The sequence below is a fragment of the Siniperca chuatsi genome, linkage group LG7, assembly GCF_020085105.1.
Source record: "Siniperca chuatsi isolate FFG_IHB_CAS linkage group LG7, ASM2008510v1, whole genome shotgun sequence".
Classification (NCBI taxonomy): domain Eukaryota; kingdom Metazoa; phylum Chordata; class Actinopteri; order Centrarchiformes; family Sinipercidae; genus Siniperca; species Siniperca chuatsi.
The window spans coordinates 13,815,082-13,837,407 of NC_058048.1; the positions used below are offsets into that span (position 1 = coordinate 13,815,082).

The following is a 22,326-nucleotide window of genomic DNA, read 5'->3' on the forward strand; positions in this document are numbered from 1 at the left end:
TTGAATCTTAAATTAACTCAACACGATTACATTCTTTCTCTGAGGGTTACTAGAAGCCGTTCTGGGAAATGCAGTGAAACACTTGCTGGATGAGAGCAAGAATAGGGAAATTGGATACAACTCAAACTAAATAACAGCTATTCAAGTTATCTGGTGCTGGTGTTTGTGAACACAGAAACCAAATGCTCTGGGAATATACCAGGTACCAGTTTGTCAGCATAGTAGGGCTCTCTCTCCTATGAACTAGTTTTTCAGGTTGATAAGTAACAAATATTAAGCAGAGTCATAATCCCTCCGGCACTCAGGATAGGGTAAACAATATCAACTTGAAACAGCCATTTTTGGGAGAGAAAAATACTGTTAACACACACGAAGTGTACAGAGGCTGTTTCTATTTACCACAGGAGCCCAAAGTCTTTCCACTCTTGCAAACGGTTGAACAAATGCAGTAGCACTACAAGAACACCTTTGTCTTCCAGGGGAAAAATAACTTTTAACAAACTGTCCTGGTGATACTACTGTGGGTTTGACTATATTGAGACTCTACTTGAAATGCCAGGATCAAGAAAGCCTAAAAACTGTATCACCTGTTCCATAATACCAACTCCGTGCTAACTTGATCAGATTAATTTAAAGTGACTTACTAAATGCACACTCATGACCAGAGATCTGAGACATCAAGCATGTATCACATCAACTCACAATGAAGGAGAAAACTGCAGTGGTTCTCTTTTAGTTGTGTTAAACTACTTTCACAGGCACAGTCGGTTTCATTTCTTTTATTTAATTTACATGACGATGAGAGTGAAAATGAGATGAGAGTGAAAATGTTACTCTCACTATGAGGCTACAGCCATGGGTCAAAATTATCTATTCGCTTTTTTAATTTCAAATACCAGTAAGTAAAAGTAGCCTGAAGCTAGAATAAATAAGCACATGTTGAGTGAAATACTGTGCAGATACTTTAGATTGTTTAAAGTTTAAGTGTAAAGTTGAGCTAAAGTTTGAAAACTAGACTGAGTGAGAAGGAGGTTAGTCTTAAGTTTCCATGGTAACTTAAGTCTTATTTAAAACAGCAGAAAATCATTTTGTGAAAGGAATCCTGATTTACTTGAAAAAGAAACCTGCATTAACTGGTAATCTTGCTTTATGAAAACACCCCTCAGTAACAGTTGTAAACTTTGTTGGTTTCAAAATTATTCACAACACACAACATGATTTGTATACTTACTTGACTCACTGGGAGGTTGGGAGATACTCTTAGCAGGCAGAGCCGGCTGAGCGTCAGGTTGAGTTGAATGTTGTGCGTTTTCTAGAGTTTGGGGTGTCCTGATGCAAGGTAGAACCTGTGGAGTTTGGTCTTTCTGCATCTCATCGGGGACCATCTTGGTGGGTGAGGGGCTGGGGGATAAAGGGGTACAGGACAGGTCAACAGAGGTTTGGAGAGCAGGAGATGAGTCCTCAGATACCACGGTAATCTGAGATCGGGTGAAAATCCCACACAGACGGCTTATTCTATACATCCTCTGTTGGGAAGAAAGCCCTTTTCCCTTTCTCTCCTCCTGTCTTGTCTTTTCACATTCCATAGTAAAAACTACAAACTGCATGAAGAAAAAGAAAAATAATCACTTGGGTAATAACTCTGGTGACTTGATTCAGTTCACATTATTGACTGTTGCTCTGGAGCCTGAGTCTTCTTCAGTGGTACGAGCATTGATCCCAGAGTTTTCCCTCTCTACTTCTGGGTTAAGCCGCAAGTCTGAACCTGCCTCACTCTGCAAGATCTCAATGTAAACACAGCATACCTCTGGATCCCATGTAAACACACACACACACACAAACACAGTATGTGTGCACTAGAGAAGTGCCGGTATACCGGGTGTACAATATACCGTGGTGAAACATTCTGATGGTAACAATACCCCAAACAATTTCTATTTCCCTCATTACCATGGTTATTGGCATTTTTCACCGTGAATACGGTTATTAGCAGGACCAGAAAACCACGCTCCTTGTCTGCATGGCTCTAGCTACTCTCACCATCACTTGCTATGCTAACATAAGCTAGTGGACTTACTGAAGCACGGCTAGTTTGTGGGTGACGGTGAGTGAGAGAGAGCATGCACACATTACATTCTTCCTCACGGATCAGCTTCAAATCTGGCTGTGGAATTTGTTAGAATTAATGCAAGTTCTGGCGATCTGCCTTTTAACTATTAACACCACTCAGCAGGAAATACTTAGTACAAAGGTTTACAGACAGGTGGGTCGAATCTAAAATAAACCAAAAATGTTGCACACTAAAACTGAATTCAAGGTCTGACAATCGAAACGTCATAAAGTGCCAATCTGCTTTTGTTTATGGTGTTTTTAGTGTATTTGATGTTAGCTAATTTACAGAGTCCAACAAATCTAGATTAAATCCAAGGCAATCAGGGTGTGAAGTAATTTTACTATATTTTAGGTTTAACAGCAGTATTTCAGGAAAGTTTGATGAACATCGTGATAATACCGTTTATCATAACATTTTTGGCAACAATAATCATAGCATGAAAACTTCACACCAGCATATCCCTAGTGTGCACATAGGCATGTACACACATATCTCCATCCATTCATTCATTTTCTGAAGCTTCTTCGGGGTTGGGTCGTGGCAAGTATCTATCTCACACGTACCTCTCCCTCCCCAAGGTGTTCCCGGGACTGGATATATACTCCATTCAGGGAATTCTGGCTTGACCTCACACACCATCTTAACACATCTTTATGAACAACGCCTCAAGATACTTTAATTCCTCCACGTGGGCCAATTCGTTCCAGCTGAAATAATAACAGTATTTTATATATTATAGTATTACCAATGAAACATATACACACAGGGTCAGTAGGCTGGACATTACAAGGATATTGCACATTTGAGAGCATTTACTCATCTGCCCATGCCACACGAAAAACAAGCACCCTTATTAATGTGGTTTTAAATGTGAAAACAGTGCACATAAGCACAGTGCCTTGAATATATACATATCTGGTTATTAAAATAGCTCTTACATTGTTGTATTTTGGCTATGAATAATAACATGTTCATAATTTCTTCCTTCATACAAAGTCATACTTTGATGCTTTACCATTATGTTTACAAATACATAGGCTACAGTATACTGTATATAACGAACATTATAGAACCACACAATGCAGTGCATTGGCTGCTTGTTTTCTTAACTGAATTTCTTGCTTACTTTTCATTTTGTTACAACTCTAATATTATTTTTCTTGGTCTTAGGGTTAGTCATAAAGAAAAATTAAAAAAGATAAAACTACAAATTGTGAAATGAATTCATTCACACAATGTTAAAAACAGCCTATATACACTATTTCCTGACGGGAAAGTCAAGAGTGAGCACACATGCCTGGTTTCTATCCATCCAGTATTGTGAAAGTTCCTCTTTATTCCTCTGTACTTTGTGAATTTCCTTCTGATAACAGTCACAATGATCAGCTTTTACACACATTACAGCAAACAAAGAAAATTTTACTTTGTTTCCAAACAAATCTGCAGTTTAGTTTCACAAATAATTATATGCCAAATACTAGTAAACAATTACTTGGTTTCCGTTAGGTAAAAACAGGAAAGGTTTGTCCAAGTGGACATGTCAGAAAAACTCAAACAAACAATCATGCGATAGAACCTAACCGTTTAATGTACTTTAGAGACAATCTGCTTAATTTGAAGTTGTTACAGTAAACTGAAACTGGCTGTTGGACTATAGGCTACAAGTGAACAATTCAAAAACAGTTTAGTCAAATTGTCTGTGGGCTGAATCTAACAGAAATAAACTGCGCTGTTGTGTTAGTTGTATTTTAAGTGTCCCTTTAAAGTGGTAATACCATGTCACAGACCCCTGTGGACAAATTACATTGCTTTTTCATGCACGTAGGTTCCAGCATGAAGTAGCTAACCATAAACTTGAGAATCTAAATAAATATTCTATTCATTAGCTCTGTTTAATAATAAACCAGAAAATGATACACAAGACCAACAATGACGGGAAACTGACCTGTTGACACAGTTCCTACTTTTTCTCAGAGGAAGAGTGCCGAGAGGGGGGCTGCTAGTTAGATGTTATATTTAACCTGCTCAATGGCCGCTCTTTTGTCCTCCCACACTGTGTGTATGTGAACTCATTCTGGGCAAATTTCTACACTTTATCCCTAGTTCAACAATAACTATGGACCCTTTAGTTATGGTCAGTTAACAGATGAGAGAGATTTTAAGCTAGCATATGGGTTTATTGCCTGGCTTCCCTGTCTTTTCTGGTGTTAAATACACGCAAAATGTAACAGTTTGACATACAAGACCAGCAGCAAGCTATTCTATGCACAACCAATACACAACCAATGTACATTATTTATAACTTCTATTTGGAAAACACCTGATTTCCATGACAGCTAAACATGCCAAGTGATGCCTTTGCAAAATCTCATCTAACTGGTTTTGTCACAGACACAGGTATTATACAAATACCAATGTCCCTAAACTTGTTCAGTTCCAGGACAATGCAGGACATCTGGTCTCACCCAGGATCATTAAAACACTGAACTACCTTACTCTGGTGACGGTAAAACAAACTCATGTAAACACATCAAAAATTTGCAGTAACTTGTTTTCTATTCACTGAAAATTGGTATAACACAGCACAAAACATGAACACAGCAAAGCAGAAAGGCTTCCTTGTTTGAAACACTAACACAGAACGGCATGAGGAGGGGGATGAGAAGGGGACAGCGCATGCTAAAGACGAGTACAGACTGAGAAAAGACATGTAGAGATATGGTTAGTATCAATGTTACCTGTCCCGACATGTTCAAAAGGAGTCCTCTTCCATGATGATACAATAATCTTAAAAACACACACATATACAATGGTGGAGAGAAAGAAAAAAAAAAAGGAGGAGGAAATGAACAGTTAACCAGAAGCTGGGAGGAGGCAACAAACCACACTGACGAAACAAGAGAGTGACAAGACAGTGTGTGAATGTGTACTGGTAGAGGCTACAAAAAGTCTGAAGGTGGTTCCTGGTATCAGATCACTTTTGTTTTTCTCTATATCTTTATTTCTCGCTCCCTCTTTCTCCCTGTGCCACTCACAGAGGCTAATGAGGAGGAGAGTTTTTAACCACTCTATGTTGTTCTCCATTGTGACATCCTCCTTCTCTCTACAGCTAGTTTCCCTTTAAAACACAGACAGAGAACATGCATATGTTACTTGTAATAGAACTATTCGAAAGCCTGAGGAAACGCTTAAGTTTCTTTTCCCCTTAGTGGTGACGAAACACACAAAAAAAGAAAGAGCTCCTAATCTTGTATGCTATCACCAGGAATTAGACAAATATACACATAAATAGACATATGATAAAGGACTACTACAGTCTCATCAGTGAAACTAGTTGAAGGATAATAGTCTGCTGTTAAAGAACAAAAGAGGAAACCACTTCAAGTGCTTTTTATAGATCCACAATTTTGCAAACACATCAATGTGCAGCTTCACAGATAGGCTCATTCGCTCATAGTTGTACAACCAACACGTCCTATTCACATATTTCCGTATTCAACAGACCACTGAGCTTTAGGTCCACTCAGTCAGTCAATGTGCTTTGGCCTTTCAGTTTCAGGAAGTGTCTAATTTTAATTTCAGGAAGTGTTTAAAAGTCATCAATAACATTTTGTGTGTCTAAACTGCTACACAAGGGATGTATTTTTCCATCTTGTCCAATAGATGGCAGTGCAATCCTCTAATACAATTTAACAGAGTTGAGATTCTTGACCATTTCTCAATTTATCTCTCAACACACAAAAACACAAACACACCATTGACAATCATTTATATTATTCTAGTCATTTTATCTTCAATATAGTACCTTCACACACTTACTCTTTAAATAGTATTCCACTCAAAGTTTACACGCAGACAGTACAGGTACACTTTTAGGGGGGTGAAAAACTAAAATCCTAACCCACATCCTGTTGGAGCAGCCCATGGATAGGTCCATTTAAAACGGGGGCCTAACCAGAATTAAGCTATCTGAAGTTATTCTGTTATGTATTTTTCTCTAAAATGCTATATTTGACAAATAATATGAGAAAATGTGAGCAGAAAAGAAGAGATCTACAAAAAAAGGACAGTGGCGGTCACACCTCTTTACTCTGCTCTTGTTCACATACACACGGTCCATGAGCAAAATGTTGTGTTTTTTGGGCGGCTTTTTGCCTTTATTTGATAGGAAAAGCTGAAGAGAGACAGAAAATGTGGGAGAGAGAGGGGGGATGACATGCAGCAAAGGCTGCAGGCTGGACTCGAACCTGGGCCACTGCAGTGGCAGTAATTCCAAAAGACAGCCAAAGAGTAAACTGAATTATTAACATTATCATTAAACGCTGCATTAATATCCATTTAAAATAATAACCGTACCTGTGAGTACTGGGAGACTGTGCAGGAAACCGCTGTGAGATTGCTGGAGGGCCTTTAGGTACTGCCCCTGATTTTGGAGGGAGAGGTGGAGCATTTCTGTCATCACTTGGGGAAGCAATGGGGGAGACGGGTGAAGTTTGTTTATCTCCATCACTACCCAAATGTTGGGCAGGTGGCTGGATGGCTAAGGTCTGAGGCAGAGTTTGGGCAGAGGGGAAGTTGGAAGGGGGAGGAGGTGCATGTGTGGGGGTATGGGTGGAGGTGCTGATGAGGGTGGAACTGCTGATGAGGGTGGAACTGTGGGACACATATCTGCTCTGTATAGCTGGGGCTTTAACTGCATGTCTGTCCAGTTTAGGAGAGGCAGGGGTTCGAGTAGGAGGTGAGGGGCTCAGGGAAGAGGTGAAGCACTGTGGAGGGCAATTGGGGGTGCTTCGTGGGGGAACAGGGGGTAAAGAGGTGTCAGACGATAGAGAGACAAGGGGGCTGGGGAGACAGTCCACTGGAGCAGTAGAGCGAAACCTAGTCCTCTCTTTAGGCACAGGCCTCTCTCTCTCTCCATCTATTCTTCCATCCCTCTCTTCCTCTTTTCCCCCTCTAGGTGCTGTTTGTCTTTGTCCAGGAACTGGCTTCTTCTCTCCTCCTTCACCCCTTTCCTCTTTCATCCTGGACACTTGTCTCTCCCTGGGGACTGGTTTCTCTCTTTCCCTGGGTGTAGGTCTCGATGTCTCTCCATCTCTTTTCTCCCTTTCCTTCAGGACAGGTTTTTTTCCCACTGGGATAGGCACAGGTCTCTCTCTCTGCAACACTTTGCCATGCCCTGTTTCCTCTAATCTCTGATCTCTCTCAGACTGTACAAGGTGAGAGTGTGTGTCAGATTGTGTTTCATTATTACTATGTGTTTTGTTCAGGCTAGCCAGGATGCGTCTCTGGTGACCCGGCAGTGTGATGCCCATCCGCTCCAGTTGATCTGGTGTGAGGTTGCGACATTGTGGTAACGTTGACAGCCCGGCATTCTGAAATGCCTCAGAATACTGCTCCAGACGAAGCACACATAACCAGTCCCACACAGTCGCACAGGATTCAGACTGAGACATGACTGATGTGTGTGAGTGCAAGTCTACGTCCACCTCAGATCATGGCTTACACAACCTGTGGAAGAGAAAAAACATGAACACGTACACATACCAAAATGCATTGCACCCATTCATGGAAATATAACAAGGGGTTTTTCCTGATTTAAAATCAAAACTTTGTTTTAGTTCCTAAAATGGATCACTGTGTGTCTCATTAGTCTGATTATAAACCAGATGATGAAAAACACTTGCTACATACTACACTATTTTGAGAAATCCTGCATTGGGAAATGTGTTACGGTGCAAAAGTGCAATAATAATTTCGCTTCCAGAAATAGTTATGATTAATAATCAAGAGGACAATGGTATAAATCCAAGAGGCAGCCATTATTATAGACTGTAAACAGCAGTGTCAAAGTTCTGTGTGATCAACTGTTGTCAGGGTGGATGACTACTAGCTCGGTAAAAGAGGAAGTTGTGTTAATGCCTCGACAGAAAGATCCCCTAGCAGTTTAGTCATTTTGATAAGCATAGCTTGAACAAACTGTTGATTGTGTATTCAGAAACTGCTCAGGTCAGATGATCATTTTTGATTTCAGTATAACTTTGAAGGAAACTTTTGTTAGATCTGTATTCCATTCCTAATGTGTTACACATATAAGGTAAACATATCTGACCACTATCTCAGTGCTGTAAAAACATAAAAACACAAATCTTTAGAATTACTTAAAAAGATTATTCCTCTTGAGCAGCCAACACAGAGTCAGTACTGTAGCACCATCACACAACAGACCTCTATGGGAGGAAGTGTAGGCTAATTGACACAACAAGTATTGGCACACACAGCACGTTCACACAAACTCACTCAATTCATCTCTCTAACACACACTTGAATGCTCCATAAGTGGATTCAAGATCAGCTTCCCACATCCCTTTCCATTAGCACTCTCTTAACGTACCATCCACTTCCTAGGTTTCGGTTTTCTAATGCAGTATGTCTTAGGACATGAATAATGTACATCAAACTGTCCAAGTATGAGGATTTCTTTTTGAAGTTTTTACAGGCAGATCAGTCAGGCCTTGATTAGCAAAAAACAGACAGCACCAGTTCCTTGCATTCACATGATGCAAACCTGCCTGACTGTAAGCAATAGCTCAGTAAGGACTGTTGTGATGCATAAACTGGAGCTATCACAAAAACATCAGCTAAAATGAATTATGACAGTGCAATAACTTTGGACCATACTTTCAAAAGCTATTTTGTTGCTGTCAAAACAATTAAACAAAAACCTACTGCGTCCTCTATGTTTTGTCTCTGTGCCTCAAGCTTTTGACCACAAAGGAAGCTGCTGGTTTCCCAGGCAGAGCCACAAACAGTCTGTCCTCAACACACACACAGCTTAATATGGGACCCTCTATACTGAATATAACTTGTACCAAGGCACCTGACACGTGCCTAGGTGAGCAATTATAAGCACAAGTACATTTGATAGCAATTTTTTTTTTTTTTTTTAAAGCTCAGCTCAATGCAAGGTCCACTAATATGCCTAATCACCCTACCGGAGAACTATTTACTTTACTTTTTATTTTTTAGTTCCTGAGAACTATACTCCACTCTTCACCAAATTAGAATGAGTGTAAGTAATTTTTCTCCATGAAGACAAAATATCAGATAAAATTACATGCAAGTAATCAAGGATAAGTAGGTACTCAAGCAATATTTACTTGGCAGTTAGTTTATACTTACCATCTGTTTTACCATCTACTTATCACAACAACCTACACTGTCTAAACTAGACTGGAAATGGGCTGATAAATCTTTATGTATGATGTCATATAAAACAATCAATGTTATGATGAATTAAACTTTTTATTAGCACAATATATTTTAGGACTTTAACGGTTGAACTTTAAATTTAAAAGATTAAATTATAAAAACACAGAAGCCGACAGTACAGTGGTGTGAAAAAGTGTTTGTGTATACAGTGTATTATTCAAAGATAACACAAGTAAACACACTATGGTGACTCCACCAAAAGAAAGAGACCAAAATTCCTCCACAGCGCTGTAAAAGACTCATTGCAAGTTATCGTTAACGCTTGATTGCAATTGTTGCTGCAAAGGGTTGCCCAACCAGTTATTAGGTTTAAGGGGCAATCACTATTTCACACAGGGCCATGTAGGTTTGGATTTTGTTTTCCCTTAATAATAACAACCTTCATTTACAAACTGCATTTTGACTAGCGACAGATTACACAAAACAGTAAATACTAAAAAATTGAAATGGACCTGATTTAATTTGGTGACTGGAAGTGTGGGCTGAGGAGACTGAGTGAGCAAACAGTAACCCACACTATCCAGTCCGATAAGTATTATTCACCAGTGTGTAAGGATGTCAAAAGCATTGATACTTAGATACTTTTTTTCGATACCATGTTTTTAAAAAGATACCATATCAGTTAATTTTAGTATCCAAAGTATTGAAGCTAGATCAGAATCAGATTTACAACCCAAGGCTGGCTTTTTATTTTTGCTGTGTTATCAAAAGAGGTATCGAGTATTGTTTTAAATACTAATATTGTATCGAAGTATAAAATTCGGGTATCGTGACAACCTTACCAGTGTGTAAATACGTTGAAATGAGCACATTTCATTTCCTGTCAAATGTTTCCTCTAACAGGGCAGAGACAACAGGGTACAGGGACGGTGTCCATCTTGCTCTCTGATCAAACGCAGTTCCTATTTTTGAATTGAGGAACTTAAACACTTAATGCAGCCTGAATTACAGTGTGGTTGTTTAAAAGCCTGGCAGCTGACTTCTGGACAGTCTGTAGCTGCTCAATAGTTTTTTTGATTAAGAGTGTAGAGGCGGTTGCAATGATCACGGAATGACTAGATATATAATGTCAGAATAATCTCTATCTCTACAATTTAAAGCAGATCTTACTTATGCAATAGTTCCACAGAGAACATTGAGATTTTGTTGCAACAGGCTTTATTTTGACATCGACTTTTTTAAAATCAAACAAGCAATCCTGTAGCAAACTAAGCTCAGCAGAGGAGGCTTAACTGGAAGGTACAACTGGGTGTCATATGCATAACAGTTTAAAAAAGATGCCATGTTAATGTTAATGGATAACATCCAGGAGATACAGTTGTAAATAAATACAAACACAGAACTTCCTGTTGCAGATATGAGGAAATCCAATTTTAGACATAAGTCAGGCAGGTTAATGGGACATTACAAGTAGCTCAGTCTGGGTGATGAACATCAGAGAATGTAGCGCTGTAGGTTAATGTAAGTCTTATTGACTCCATCTTCTCTGAAAATAAGAGTTTTCAGCATCACTTTCCGCAGAGGCACAAGGAGTTATGACCTGACCAACAGTCGTAAAAAATCTGGGGTTATATTGGTGGGCATTTTCTTCTTCTATGCCTACTCCAGAGTTTAGGTTAAAGTTTAGGTTAAAGTAAAAGGAATGCTCACTTGGGACAACACTATGCTTGTCTGCTATCATACCTAAAGTCAGATGAGAAGATTGATGTCAATTTTATCTGTGAGTACAACAATATGAAGAACCTCGACATATCCAGGACATGTTTCGCCTAGCTTAGCTTCAAGGGGCATTTCACCCCAAACAGTTCCTACATGAAACTGCTCACAACAAGGTCTGTGTTTTTCGGTATTCCAAAAATTCAGACAATTCTACGGACGATATCTCCAAAATTCGGCAACTCACACCAAAACAATCTAGGTTGATACAGCACTACAGGTAAGAGGAAAAATATGCATTTTTGATTTAGGGATGAACTGTCCCTTTAAAGACTGGAAACAGGAGGAACCTTAGATAGTTTGTCCTCTCAATGAATCTTTTTTTTCCCACTTGTTGCAGCAGCACGATATACAACAAACTTCTAGCCTTCATAAAAATTGAAACACCTTCCAAGACAAACCTGGCTTGTTTACACACTGAAACTTATTGTATGTTTAAAGCGCCTTTGTGCTGAATTATTTTGTTATAGAACCGTTAGTTCCGTTTGTTCAAACATACACAATCTGGTGAAAACTGGATGGAAGGCATCATGGGGCATTACAAAAAGTTATGCTGATAGATAGAAAACCCCAGTTTTCAAGAGGTATTTACACTCTGTTAAATAGTTCAAACTTTATGACCAACAAACACATCTTAGGTTTTGGTCTCTGTGAGGCTAGACCATTTGGAAAGAAAGTGCAGGTTCATCCTGGCATTAAGGTCTGTCAAAGGACCCACTTTCATAGCCCACATCCTTTGGTTGATCCAGCAGCTGGATTAAGAATTCTGCATCTCCCGACTTGAATGCACTAATGATTAGTTTGCTACCTAAGATCATCATCATGTAGCTACAACATTTTTGGGGTTGTTGCAAGGACTATGTTTTCGCTTTTCATAGAGGCTATCTGCTTCCTGTGTTTGTGCTTTGCTAGGCTAAACACGACCCGGACCCTTCTCTGTACTAAATGCAGAAAGATGAAATTGATACTGATCTTTTCATCTGACTGTCGGTAAGACAGCAAACAAGCATATTTTCAAAAACGTCAACGTGGTCCTTTAACTGCTGAAATCAAGTTTTCACCTGAACTCACATAATATTACAGAAAACTGCAGTTGATAATTAAATTCTGTAGTCAGTGTAACTGTTCATCAACTGCTGACTTCCTTTTTCCTAGGCTTTTATTTCATTTTCGGCAGTTTCCAACAAGCATTTTGCTCTCTGCACATTTCAATTAATTTATATCTCTCCATCTCTCCCTCCCTCCATCCTTCCCTGTGCTCCCTCCCTCCCACTCAGAAAGCTGCCAATAAAAGGGTCTGTGTGCTGCCTTCACAATGGCACATTCTGTTGCCTAGGCAAGTACACACACACTGACAAGAAGGTGGGAAACTCATGGTGGGGGCCCACTGTTCGAGTCTGGTCACACTCTCTAAAACAAGTGCTCACCTAATAATATTGTGTGTGTAAAGTTGATGGGGGTGGAGGAGGCCTCACAAATTGTGTTTCAGTCCTCATATCCCCTTTCAATTTAACACACACACATACACACACACACAGATAGTTAGGCTGTTCCATTTTCTCTCTGTTTGCACTGAGCAGTGCTGCTGGCTGACTGTCAGTGCACATTATCTACCTCTTGGACTGAGCTTACGTTTAGTGATTTCAAAGACAACGAAACAAGACACATAAGGACATGTCTAACGAACTTGACCTCCCACACATTTTCACATTAAAAAAGGGAAAATTTGTATTTTTCAACATGTTTTTGTGTCTAAGTAACTAATGGGGACAGCATTTTTTTTAATTTGTCCAGTATTGAGCGAGAGCGCTGCAGCAGGCAGCCGCGAAAAAGGGGCGCAATGTAATCCTTCCGGACAATAGTGCACCGTCAATGTACGTACACTAAAGGCTCCAATTATTATTATAAGTGTCTGACAACATTATGGAAAGGTTCCCTACAGAGATAGACCTTTTTGTTAAAGAGTAATATCCATTTTGTTTAACCAGAAACAGCCGTTATATCGCTCTCCTCAAGCCACCAGACTCTATTGACAACAGTAATTTTATCTTGCAGATCATCATAAAACACACTTCATTCAAACTTGACAGAAACATAATAAAAATTACCAAAATAGTCTTGGTTTGTCTTTGTCCCTATGTTTATTATTATAATGAGACCTCAGCAACAACTTAGCACATTTGACACCAAAAAGTAACACATGACTGCCCTCCCCTTCTACTCTCTTTGCATAGATAACACATCCTTAGTGACAAGGTTGCAAGTAACAGGGTATTCAAAAATGTATTTATCTATTTGTCAAAATTGTAGTTAGAAGATGTATGTTTTTTCCTAATTTTAATAACTGCAGACAAATAAGATGTCAGCTGCCTTTGCAACTCCCTCGCTGAATGGATAAAAGAAAATGTGCCACTGGATGCAAAGCACAAAATGTGTCTTTGCACTGCTTGCCATAACACAACCATGTTCAACAGGCATGCTTGGATTTTTTGTACTATTAATCTGATAAAATTACAAACTCAGCAAAACCATCAACGGTCACCTCCATCAATTTCAAACCAAGGCTGACACATCTGTATTAATCTGCACTTTTACTATTAATTAATGCACAGAAGTAACCTGCGTGTAGCACTTAAGCCACTAAAAACAATACATTATGATATTTATATATAATATTTAGATCTACAAATCTCCTTAAACAAATGCTGACTTCTTAGATGGCAGAAATACATTATGGTGTAAATGTAAATTACAATGACTGCAGAGCGCCTGCATATAAATTTAAGAAAATTTTGACTTTGATTGAATTGTACAGATGATGTTGAAGTTTTTCCTCATGTCATACCCACTGTGTTACTGTATTACAAACACACTGACCACACTGCAATAGTGTCATGTTGTAAATTCTAAACTATTCATGTGTAGTGAGACACACGTGATTATGACTGACATTTTTTTCTCACATCACTGCACATGTCAAATATACTCTGCCCATATGGCTTATCATGACATGGAATTCAGTCTAACATGTTATGCTGCTATTCTGGATAATTTTGTCTAATTAATGCTAAACACTGTTTTAATTTGCAAAGGGTGCTGAATTATGATGATGTGATGATATGTAACCTACATTGCTGGTCTATATTACAAGCTTTTCTACAGATGCCTTAGCATCAGTACTATATTTATATTTATCTACTGTATATAATATATCCTTAGTTTGTCTACATGACAAACTGATGTTCAGCTGTCTTAAAGATCACTCTTCTCTACCACCCCTCTACTCTGTAGTCTCAGGAAATACTCCAAAACAAGTTACAATACCCAAGTGAAAGGAAACCTTTTTTTATTATATGTCATCATGATGTAGAACAAATACCAACAGACTAGGAATGTGGAGAATTTAAAACCTCCAGTCTCAGGGACTTCAACAAAAATACCATTGTAAAACAAGGACAGAGAAAGTCCTCCTTCTCTGTGACATTCTTACAAATTAGTGTTATTAAATTGACTTTCTTACATTTTTAATTTCAACAACAAAATATCAGTTTCTCTAGATAAAAAGTATAGAAGTATAGTAAAGAGTAATAAGAGTATTTAAGGCTGGTGCCCAATACATCTTTCAAAACCAAAACCACAGGTAGGGGTAGAACAAACAATCAATACAGCAATATTTTATGACTGATACACTGGCGCCAATATCATGTTGTGTTACTAAGGCACATGAGTATCCTTCTTTGAGTACAGACATTTAAATCAGGAACTAGTTTGCTCTGTGAACACAATGGTAAAATCTATTTACCATTCAAATGGTGGCATACTTATATGTTGCTGTGTGTGCGTTAAAAATGGCTCACTCCAGGCACTTACATACATCTTCAGTTGTCTGTGTATGAAAGTGCATAGAGTAGAAATGAGCAATGATGTTGATTTAACTGTACCGTTCATGTCATAGCTCCAGTATTGTTTAATAGTCACATCGCACTGTGCAGTGCAAACATCAGCACAAAGTCGACAACTTCTCACCATTTATGCATTTATAGCATAAACCGCTTGAAGCGCTTTACTCTACGTGTCAACATTCACCCATTCACACATACATTCATACATGCCAACCAAGGTGCCAACTGCTCATCAGAAAGAATAACTAAAGCTCATCCACACACACACACACACACACACACACGCATTCACACTCACACTAACACACCGATGGCACACAATGGAAAAATATATACACACACATTATCACTATCCAAAATTGTAAATATACAGCAAACTAAATGTTGGGGTAATTTGTCCTGAGTTATTATGGCTACTGTGTTAGTAAACAATTACTTATTTACTAGAGCTAAACAGTTAAATTGGCCGGGTTGATAAATCGGTCGATATTCGCGTATCACAGATTTATCAGTATCTGCATATGTTTGCCAATAAGTGACAAGAAATGTTATTATAATTATTGAAATGTCAAAGACATGTTTGAAACAGTTAGAAACAGTGGCTCCATTACTTTACCCATTACGTGTTTTTTTTAACTGTAAAATGTCATTCTCAATACATATCTTGGTCACAATACTTTAAGAACCAAATTTAGGGTATTTTGGTGGCCAGGTGGTTAAAACACATACTATATACAATGACCGCAACATTACCAGTTTGATTCCTGTTAGGGTCCTTTGTTGCTCATCATTTTGTTGTGCATATTTCCCACTCTCTTCCTATGTTTCCTGTCTAGCTCTACTGTCTCAATAAAGGTTAAAATGCCAAAAAATTAAAATTAAATTATTTATTATTAAATTAAATAAATAAATTCAGGGACCCCAGTCAAAATTGTTCAAGTTCAACATGTAAAAGAAAAATATATTTTTAAAAAATATTGGCCAATACATGGAAATCAGATTCCCAAATATCCATCCTGTATCGGCCTCAAAAATCCAGTATCAGTCAGACTCTACTCTTTACACATCCAGCAGACAGAGCAAATTAGCATTCATTTTGAGTTTCTGGTCAAATGTAAACAAATGTAAGTCCAAAATTCAATCTTCACAATGTTCACCAGCCAAACACTAATTTCGCTGGGCAGTGAGTTTTTTGCTGAAAAAACAAACAAACTGCTTGCTGTGTTGCTGCTGGATATGCCAGATTTCTGAAATCGACATTCCCATAACTTTTCATTTACATCACTATATGCTTCCATGGGACTGTAGTTGGGTAGCCACTGTAGAGTAATTTTCCTCAGAATTCTATCAAGGTGTTAATAAGGTGTCCTTATAAGGGTTACTGAAAAACACACATACACACACAGGACATGACTCATATACCCACCACCAGACACACTGCTGCTTTCAGCCCACTTTCAATTAGAACTTAATAGTGACTCAGTCCTGCCAGTAAAGAAATGCATCTGAACAATGTCCTCTAGTGAACAAGCTGTTGTGTGTGTGCAACACACTTGCCTCTAACTCTTCAGGTTGCAACATTTCACAGGAGGATGTTTGTCTTGGTAACCCACCAAACGTCCAACCACATTTAACCTAGGAGTTCATTAATGGGACCAAAGAACAAACGGTTTGACATTAGTGGGTATGAAGTATGAACAGAATAGGTTTAGACTATCCATGCTATGTTTTCTCTCTTCTGCCCCCCTCCCCTAACTCACTGCAGCAACATTTGTAAAAAGGATAATAATGGATGTTTTGCACGTTTTAGCCCACTGACTTAAAATTCACATATTCCTTTTCACGAAGGCCAATTTTGTTTATTGCTTGACCTAAAGCTTTGACTTTCTGACTCCATATCAGCATATACTTGAACTATCAAATCCCAGATGTTGGAAATTACTTATTACATATAATTAAGGACAGCTTAAAAACAGTGCATAACAGAGGTATAATGTGAGGTGCTTCGAATATTTAGACTACCTTCAATGATATAAATTGTTTGGACAACATATTAGAAACACCTCTGAATATAACACAATACAATTTAACAACACCATAAACTACATCTTTCAAAATGACCATAAAGTTGACCATAAACTGTTTCAAAAAAGCTGAAAATTAAATCCTGATGTGATATCACAAAGGTAGGATTTATTGCAGTCTTGAAGCAGAATTTCTAACCTTGCTTAATGTAATTTTAGTCACAGCTTCTTGCACAACTGGGCTCTTCATTAAGCCTGTGTAGTTTAACAGTCAGACTGCTCTGAACCAGTGAGATATTCCTCCTCTCACCTCATTATGGAGTGATTCAGGAGCAAGTAATCATGTGAGTATATGAGACAGACAGAGAGGGAAACAAAAAAAGAAAAAAGACAAAGACAAGAACAGACTGACAAAGCATTCAGCTGCAACTTGATGTTGATAACTGATAAACAGCTAACATCCTCGATAGAAATACAATCTACGTAAATCAAGATTATGAATTTGAATTGGCTCAACTTAGCATAGCGTGCCTCCTATACTGGTAGATACAAAAGTCACGCGCTGAGGGGTAGAGAGATACTTATATCTTGTCTGATTATAACACTGCATAATGTAGCTCTCAGTGTGTACATGAAAGCCAAAAACACAGGCATACTCATTACCAGTTCCCACTACTAGACAAAACAAGGTCAGTAGGGCCATAATGCTGTTTGATGGCTACTTCTGCCAGTCCTCCAAAATAACATAATGTGGGTCATTTTTTTATTTATTTTTTACAATAGGCACATAAGTTGTTTGATCCTTGCTTTAAATGCATTTACATTGTCCTGGTAAGTCATATTCCCTGCTCAAGTTCTCTAGTACAGTAGTGATAAAACCACTGAGTTTCATAAACTATACTTTTTAGTTTTGTAGCTGTGGAACCTATGTAGCAAAAAACCATCTGCTTAACCACAACAGTCATCATTTTCATGGTTCAGGAGCTCTGCTTCTGTGAGAACGCTGAACTGTCCACAAATTCCTGTATTCGCCTATTTTAAGGGTCTACTGAGCAAGTCAGTCAGCCAAATGTACTCTATTTTAAGGCTTTTAACCCACATGCAAAAATTATTCCTCTATGACTGTACTTCCCACAGAGTGCATTAGCACTGAAAAAACTACCACAGTTTCCACTTATCTGATAACATGTTAAAACAGTTTCACTATTAATGACACCTTGTCACCTCTATGTATGAATAAAACAGTCGGTGGCCTGCCCTGGAGTGCATAAAAGCAGAAATAAACAGATGAGATGAAAAACAACCTTTAGCAGCTAAATGGGTTCGTGTAATCTACTGTAGCTGTAGGCAGTAGTGGTATGAGAGGGTCCTACCTTAGAAAGCGTGTAAAAATCTCTGCACTAGGTCTAGAAGTCCTAGACCACCTGTCACAAGTCCACCTGCTAACAGACAGTTCAGAAATCATGGTGTAGGAAAACAGGCATATGATAAACTATCTTCCGACAGGCGGGGACCGAAGCCGCGATTTAATAGTCAGTTCATCCATGCACCCAGCTTAAAATTAATGAATTCCACTGGGGATAAACCCCGTTGTAGCCATAGTCCACTTCCTCTCCGCTTTCACCAGAGAAAGAATAGAGCAGCCTGTGGCAGCTGAGAAAAACAACCAAGCACGTCTGACAAGTTAACATTAACCAATTGAAGGTCGAGAATTATGTCCTCCTCTTCAGTAATTAGCAAGCTTCATAAAAGCAGAAATGGACTCGACTAGCGGTCTGTTAGTCGAGTCCATTTTTTTTTCTGTTTTGTAACGTTTCACTGGTGAATTACTTTACCTTAGCTAACGTTGTTTTCACCGCCGCAGGTCAAGCTAATGGTCAGTGCGTGAATGTAACCTAGACAACAGTTTTCTGTTTGACGACCCCAGTGTTTTGGGGGTTTTATGACGTTAAGTGTCTATTCATATCAGCTGCTCTGGTAAAGTTTCTCCAGGGGAAAAAAGTTTTAAATTCTTGTCATTCACTTACCTTTTTTAAGTCTCTTTAAGTGTCCAACTCACTAAAATATACGGACGTTTTGTTTTTGAGGTGAGCTTAGCGGCCACAACTGCGACGCCAAACAGCGGATAACATTTTTCAGACGGATAAACCGCAGTAGCAGCAACAGCTCGCAGGAAGCCAGTGTTAGGCTAAAGTAAATGAAGTATACCATTTCCGGCTATACATTTCAAAATAAATATATACATTGGCATTCGATTACGTAGCGTTTTATTTTTAAGAGCAGTAACTATGTTTTTCCGGTACTTCTCTGCTACTTGACGGTAACTTGACGCAGCAAAATTACAAAAACTTTCGCACAGCGTCACGTGACCACTGAAAAACACTGGACAGCCCAGTCTGATTTCATGCAAATACCTTTTAACAAGATAGTATCCCACTTACTTCTCGCTAACAACAGGTTCAGCTCACACAAGGCTATATTTGTAAAGAATATATACCTATTGTAGATTATAAATGCCTAGATTACAAAATATTAAAGTACTGTCATAGAAGATAATGATACAGAAATTGAAAATGTCATTAACACACGAGACACAGAAGACATGACAAAACACACACTATATATACCTAATGTCACTTGGGGAGCAATAGTGTTCATATAAAAATTAAATGAAATGAAATAGAAAAGGGGTTTTTGTCACCAGTCACTGATTTACATACTTTTAATCACAAAATCTAAATGAACAAAAAACAAAAACAAACACTGTAATATATAAGTCAAATGAGAAGTAGCTATTTAAGTGCATAGGTTCCTCTCCACTCCATGAGGCCACCAGGTGGTATGAACAAGTATAGGGTGAATTATTTTCTGTAGATAGAGTAAGACTTTTTAATGATTGATGAACGGACTTCAAACAGCTAGCATGCTAAACTAACTGATGCTAATCCCCCAAATTGTGTGTAATAGTAGGCCTTATAATTTGGTCACATTAGCCTATCCTAAAAATTTTCTCTGACAGTGGTGAACAACAAAGCTTAATCCAAATGTTGTTTAGTATGTTTAGTGTGCAAGTAGTGGCTTGTAGGTGTAGCCTACACAACTCTTGATCACTTTGTTTAATCCATGGTTCAACCCCTGAATTTAGGGCCTATTGCAGAATAGGATGTCACTGAGGAAACAGGCAGCCAGATCAGGGGAGAGAGTGTAAGGGAGAGTGGAAAAAACAGGGTACAACAAGTGGAGTGAGGACAGCATGAAGCTATCATAACACATCATAATAGGCTAATACATCATATCAGGCAACCTTAGACATATATTTAAGGTTAAGAAAAACAATAAATCTGTTCAAAATATTCTTTGAAATATGTCATTAGGGTTGAAAGCAAGGGCCTACGCTAATGAAACTGTGTGGACCCAAATTACTAAACAGAAAAATAGTTTTGTGTCAACTACAACAAAATGGTGAGCCATAAAAAAGTAGACACCTTCAGGAATTCAGAAATGTATCATATGTTGTTGTTTTTTGTTTTGTTTTGTTTTTTTAATTGATGACAAGACCACAATCACAAGATAGAATTACAAAAACTGTCCCAATGTAGTTGAATTCACCCCTAATCTTGGAAACAATCTAGTCAGCACTGTGACCATGAGTAGAAATAATGCTGAACAGTTGTTTTTATGGAGGTGGCGGTGATGTGGCATTCAGATCTGTATCAAATCTGATAGGCTGCTGATTTGTTAGTTGTAAATTCCCATAGGAACCAGAAGAGGGCAACCACCCACCATCAAGCTACTGAGCCTCATAGATAAAGAGAATTTCAAAAAGCATCAAGTTTAGAAAGAACAAAGTAATAAACGGAAAACAGCATTTGTAGTAGAAAGAGAATGTTGCATATAAATAGACCTTAAATTATTAAAGAGGTTTCCTTTGATTGCATTTCAGCCACAGTGAAGAGAGTCAGCAAGATGAAAGCAACTGAGAGAGAGAGGCTAGCATGCAATAAAAGTCATAAGCGAGACCAAATTGGAACCCATAACTTCACAGTCACACCATACATCATGATGTACCAGGAAACGTAAAACATTTATTAACTACAAATATCCCACTTGTGAGTTTACATGAATAAAAAAGGCCAGATTTGTAACTATGCTCTGTCAAACCTTTACTGTTCATCATGATTTTTAGAGAGCTGAAGGGGAAATATGCATATTAGTTTGGCCTTTGCATTTCTGTGTGTCACATACGTGATTCGATGTGTCCCCTCAAATACAGGGGCCCTGTCGCCCCGAAGACCTAATGAGTAAAAGGGTAACATTTTAGCCTTGAGGTTTCTGGATGAACAATACACTAACTCTGTGACATGTCAGTGACTTGGCAGTGTGTTACTTTACTTCTGACCTGGGGTGAAGATCAGGGGACTGTGCTGGAAAGATCAGCTTGGGGTAAACAGAGGATAAAAGGTGAGGAGTGGCAGGGAGAGAATGAGGTGTAAAAGTTGAAAATAAAAGGAGAGGGAGACGAAAAGAGCAGAAAAAGGAAAGCAAAAGGAGCAATAAATGAACAAAGTAGAGACTGTAGAGGAGACAACATGGGAATAAATGGAGGAGAACAAATGGTTTAGATTAAGAAAAGGGAAAAGGGGGGGAGGAAAAGACAAGTGTGGCAGAGGAAGAGGAAGAGAAGCGATGGAGAAGAGGGGAACGGGAGGAGAGGAAAGAACTGAAGAAAAGAGGAGGTTCAAAGGAGAAGAGAGGCCTGGATGAGAAATGGATGAAAGGGTGGATGAGACGAGGAAGAAGAAACAGGGCAGAGAAGAGGAGAAATTGAGGAAAGGATGAGGAGCAGACGATAAAGGGGCAGAAACAGAGTAGGGGGAGAATACACAAAATGGAGGGAAGGGAGAGGGAGAGGGAGAGGAGGAGGTGGGGTGGTGATGAGTCATCACCCGGCTATCAGCCCTGGTGGGCCGGGTTGCTGTGGGGGTGGCAGTGTGACACATATGCATGAACACACACACAGAGGGATGTCGGCCGTCATGCTGCTTATACAGTATGTGTCCTCCTGCTGTGGAGGCGGGTGGAAGACAATACAGGGATGCCACTGGGACAATGCAGTTCCCACACTCGTGCACACGCAGCCCCTTTCCTCTGACACACACACACACACACACACACACATGCACATAATGATGATGACTGAGCGAGAGGCCTCATTAAGACTCTGAGGATGGATGGATGGTCGGTCATACACAAGGGCAGAGGGATAAATAGTCAATGCAGCTGTAGGAAAGAAAAACACCAG

At 38.9% G+C, this 22,326-nt stretch overlaps 1 protein-coding gene across 8 annotated transcripts in view; it reads right to left on the reverse strand.

Annotated features, from left to right (window-relative positions):
- The window catches only part of LOC122879146 (arf-GAP with Rho-GAP domain, ANK repeat and PH domain-containing protein 1-like), a 54,286-nt gene extending 35,075 nt beyond the window's left edge, over positions 1-19,211 (reverse strand). For 2 of the 8 annotated variants that reach the window (XM_044202910.1, XM_044202909.1), the window contains exons 1-3: positions 19,052-19,211; positions 6,470-7,621; positions 1,232-1,401 (exon numbers count right to left, since the gene is read on the reverse strand). In XM_044202910.1, the coding sequence (XP_044058845.1) occupies positions 1,232-1,401; positions 6,470-7,566 (1,267 nt within the window). In that variant the 5' untranslated portion in view covers positions 7,567-7,621; positions 19,052-19,211. Of the gene's footprint in view, positions 1-1,231; positions 1,402-2,676; positions 2,736-4,851; positions 5,011-6,469; positions 7,622-16,557; positions 16,636-18,397; positions 18,467-18,859; positions 18,978-19,051 lie in introns of those variants that run through there. The other 6 variants (XM_044202905.1, XM_044202906.1, XM_044202904.1 and 3 more) reach the window with 6 other exon arrangements.
- Positions 19,212-22,326: the final 3,115 nt, after the last annotated feature.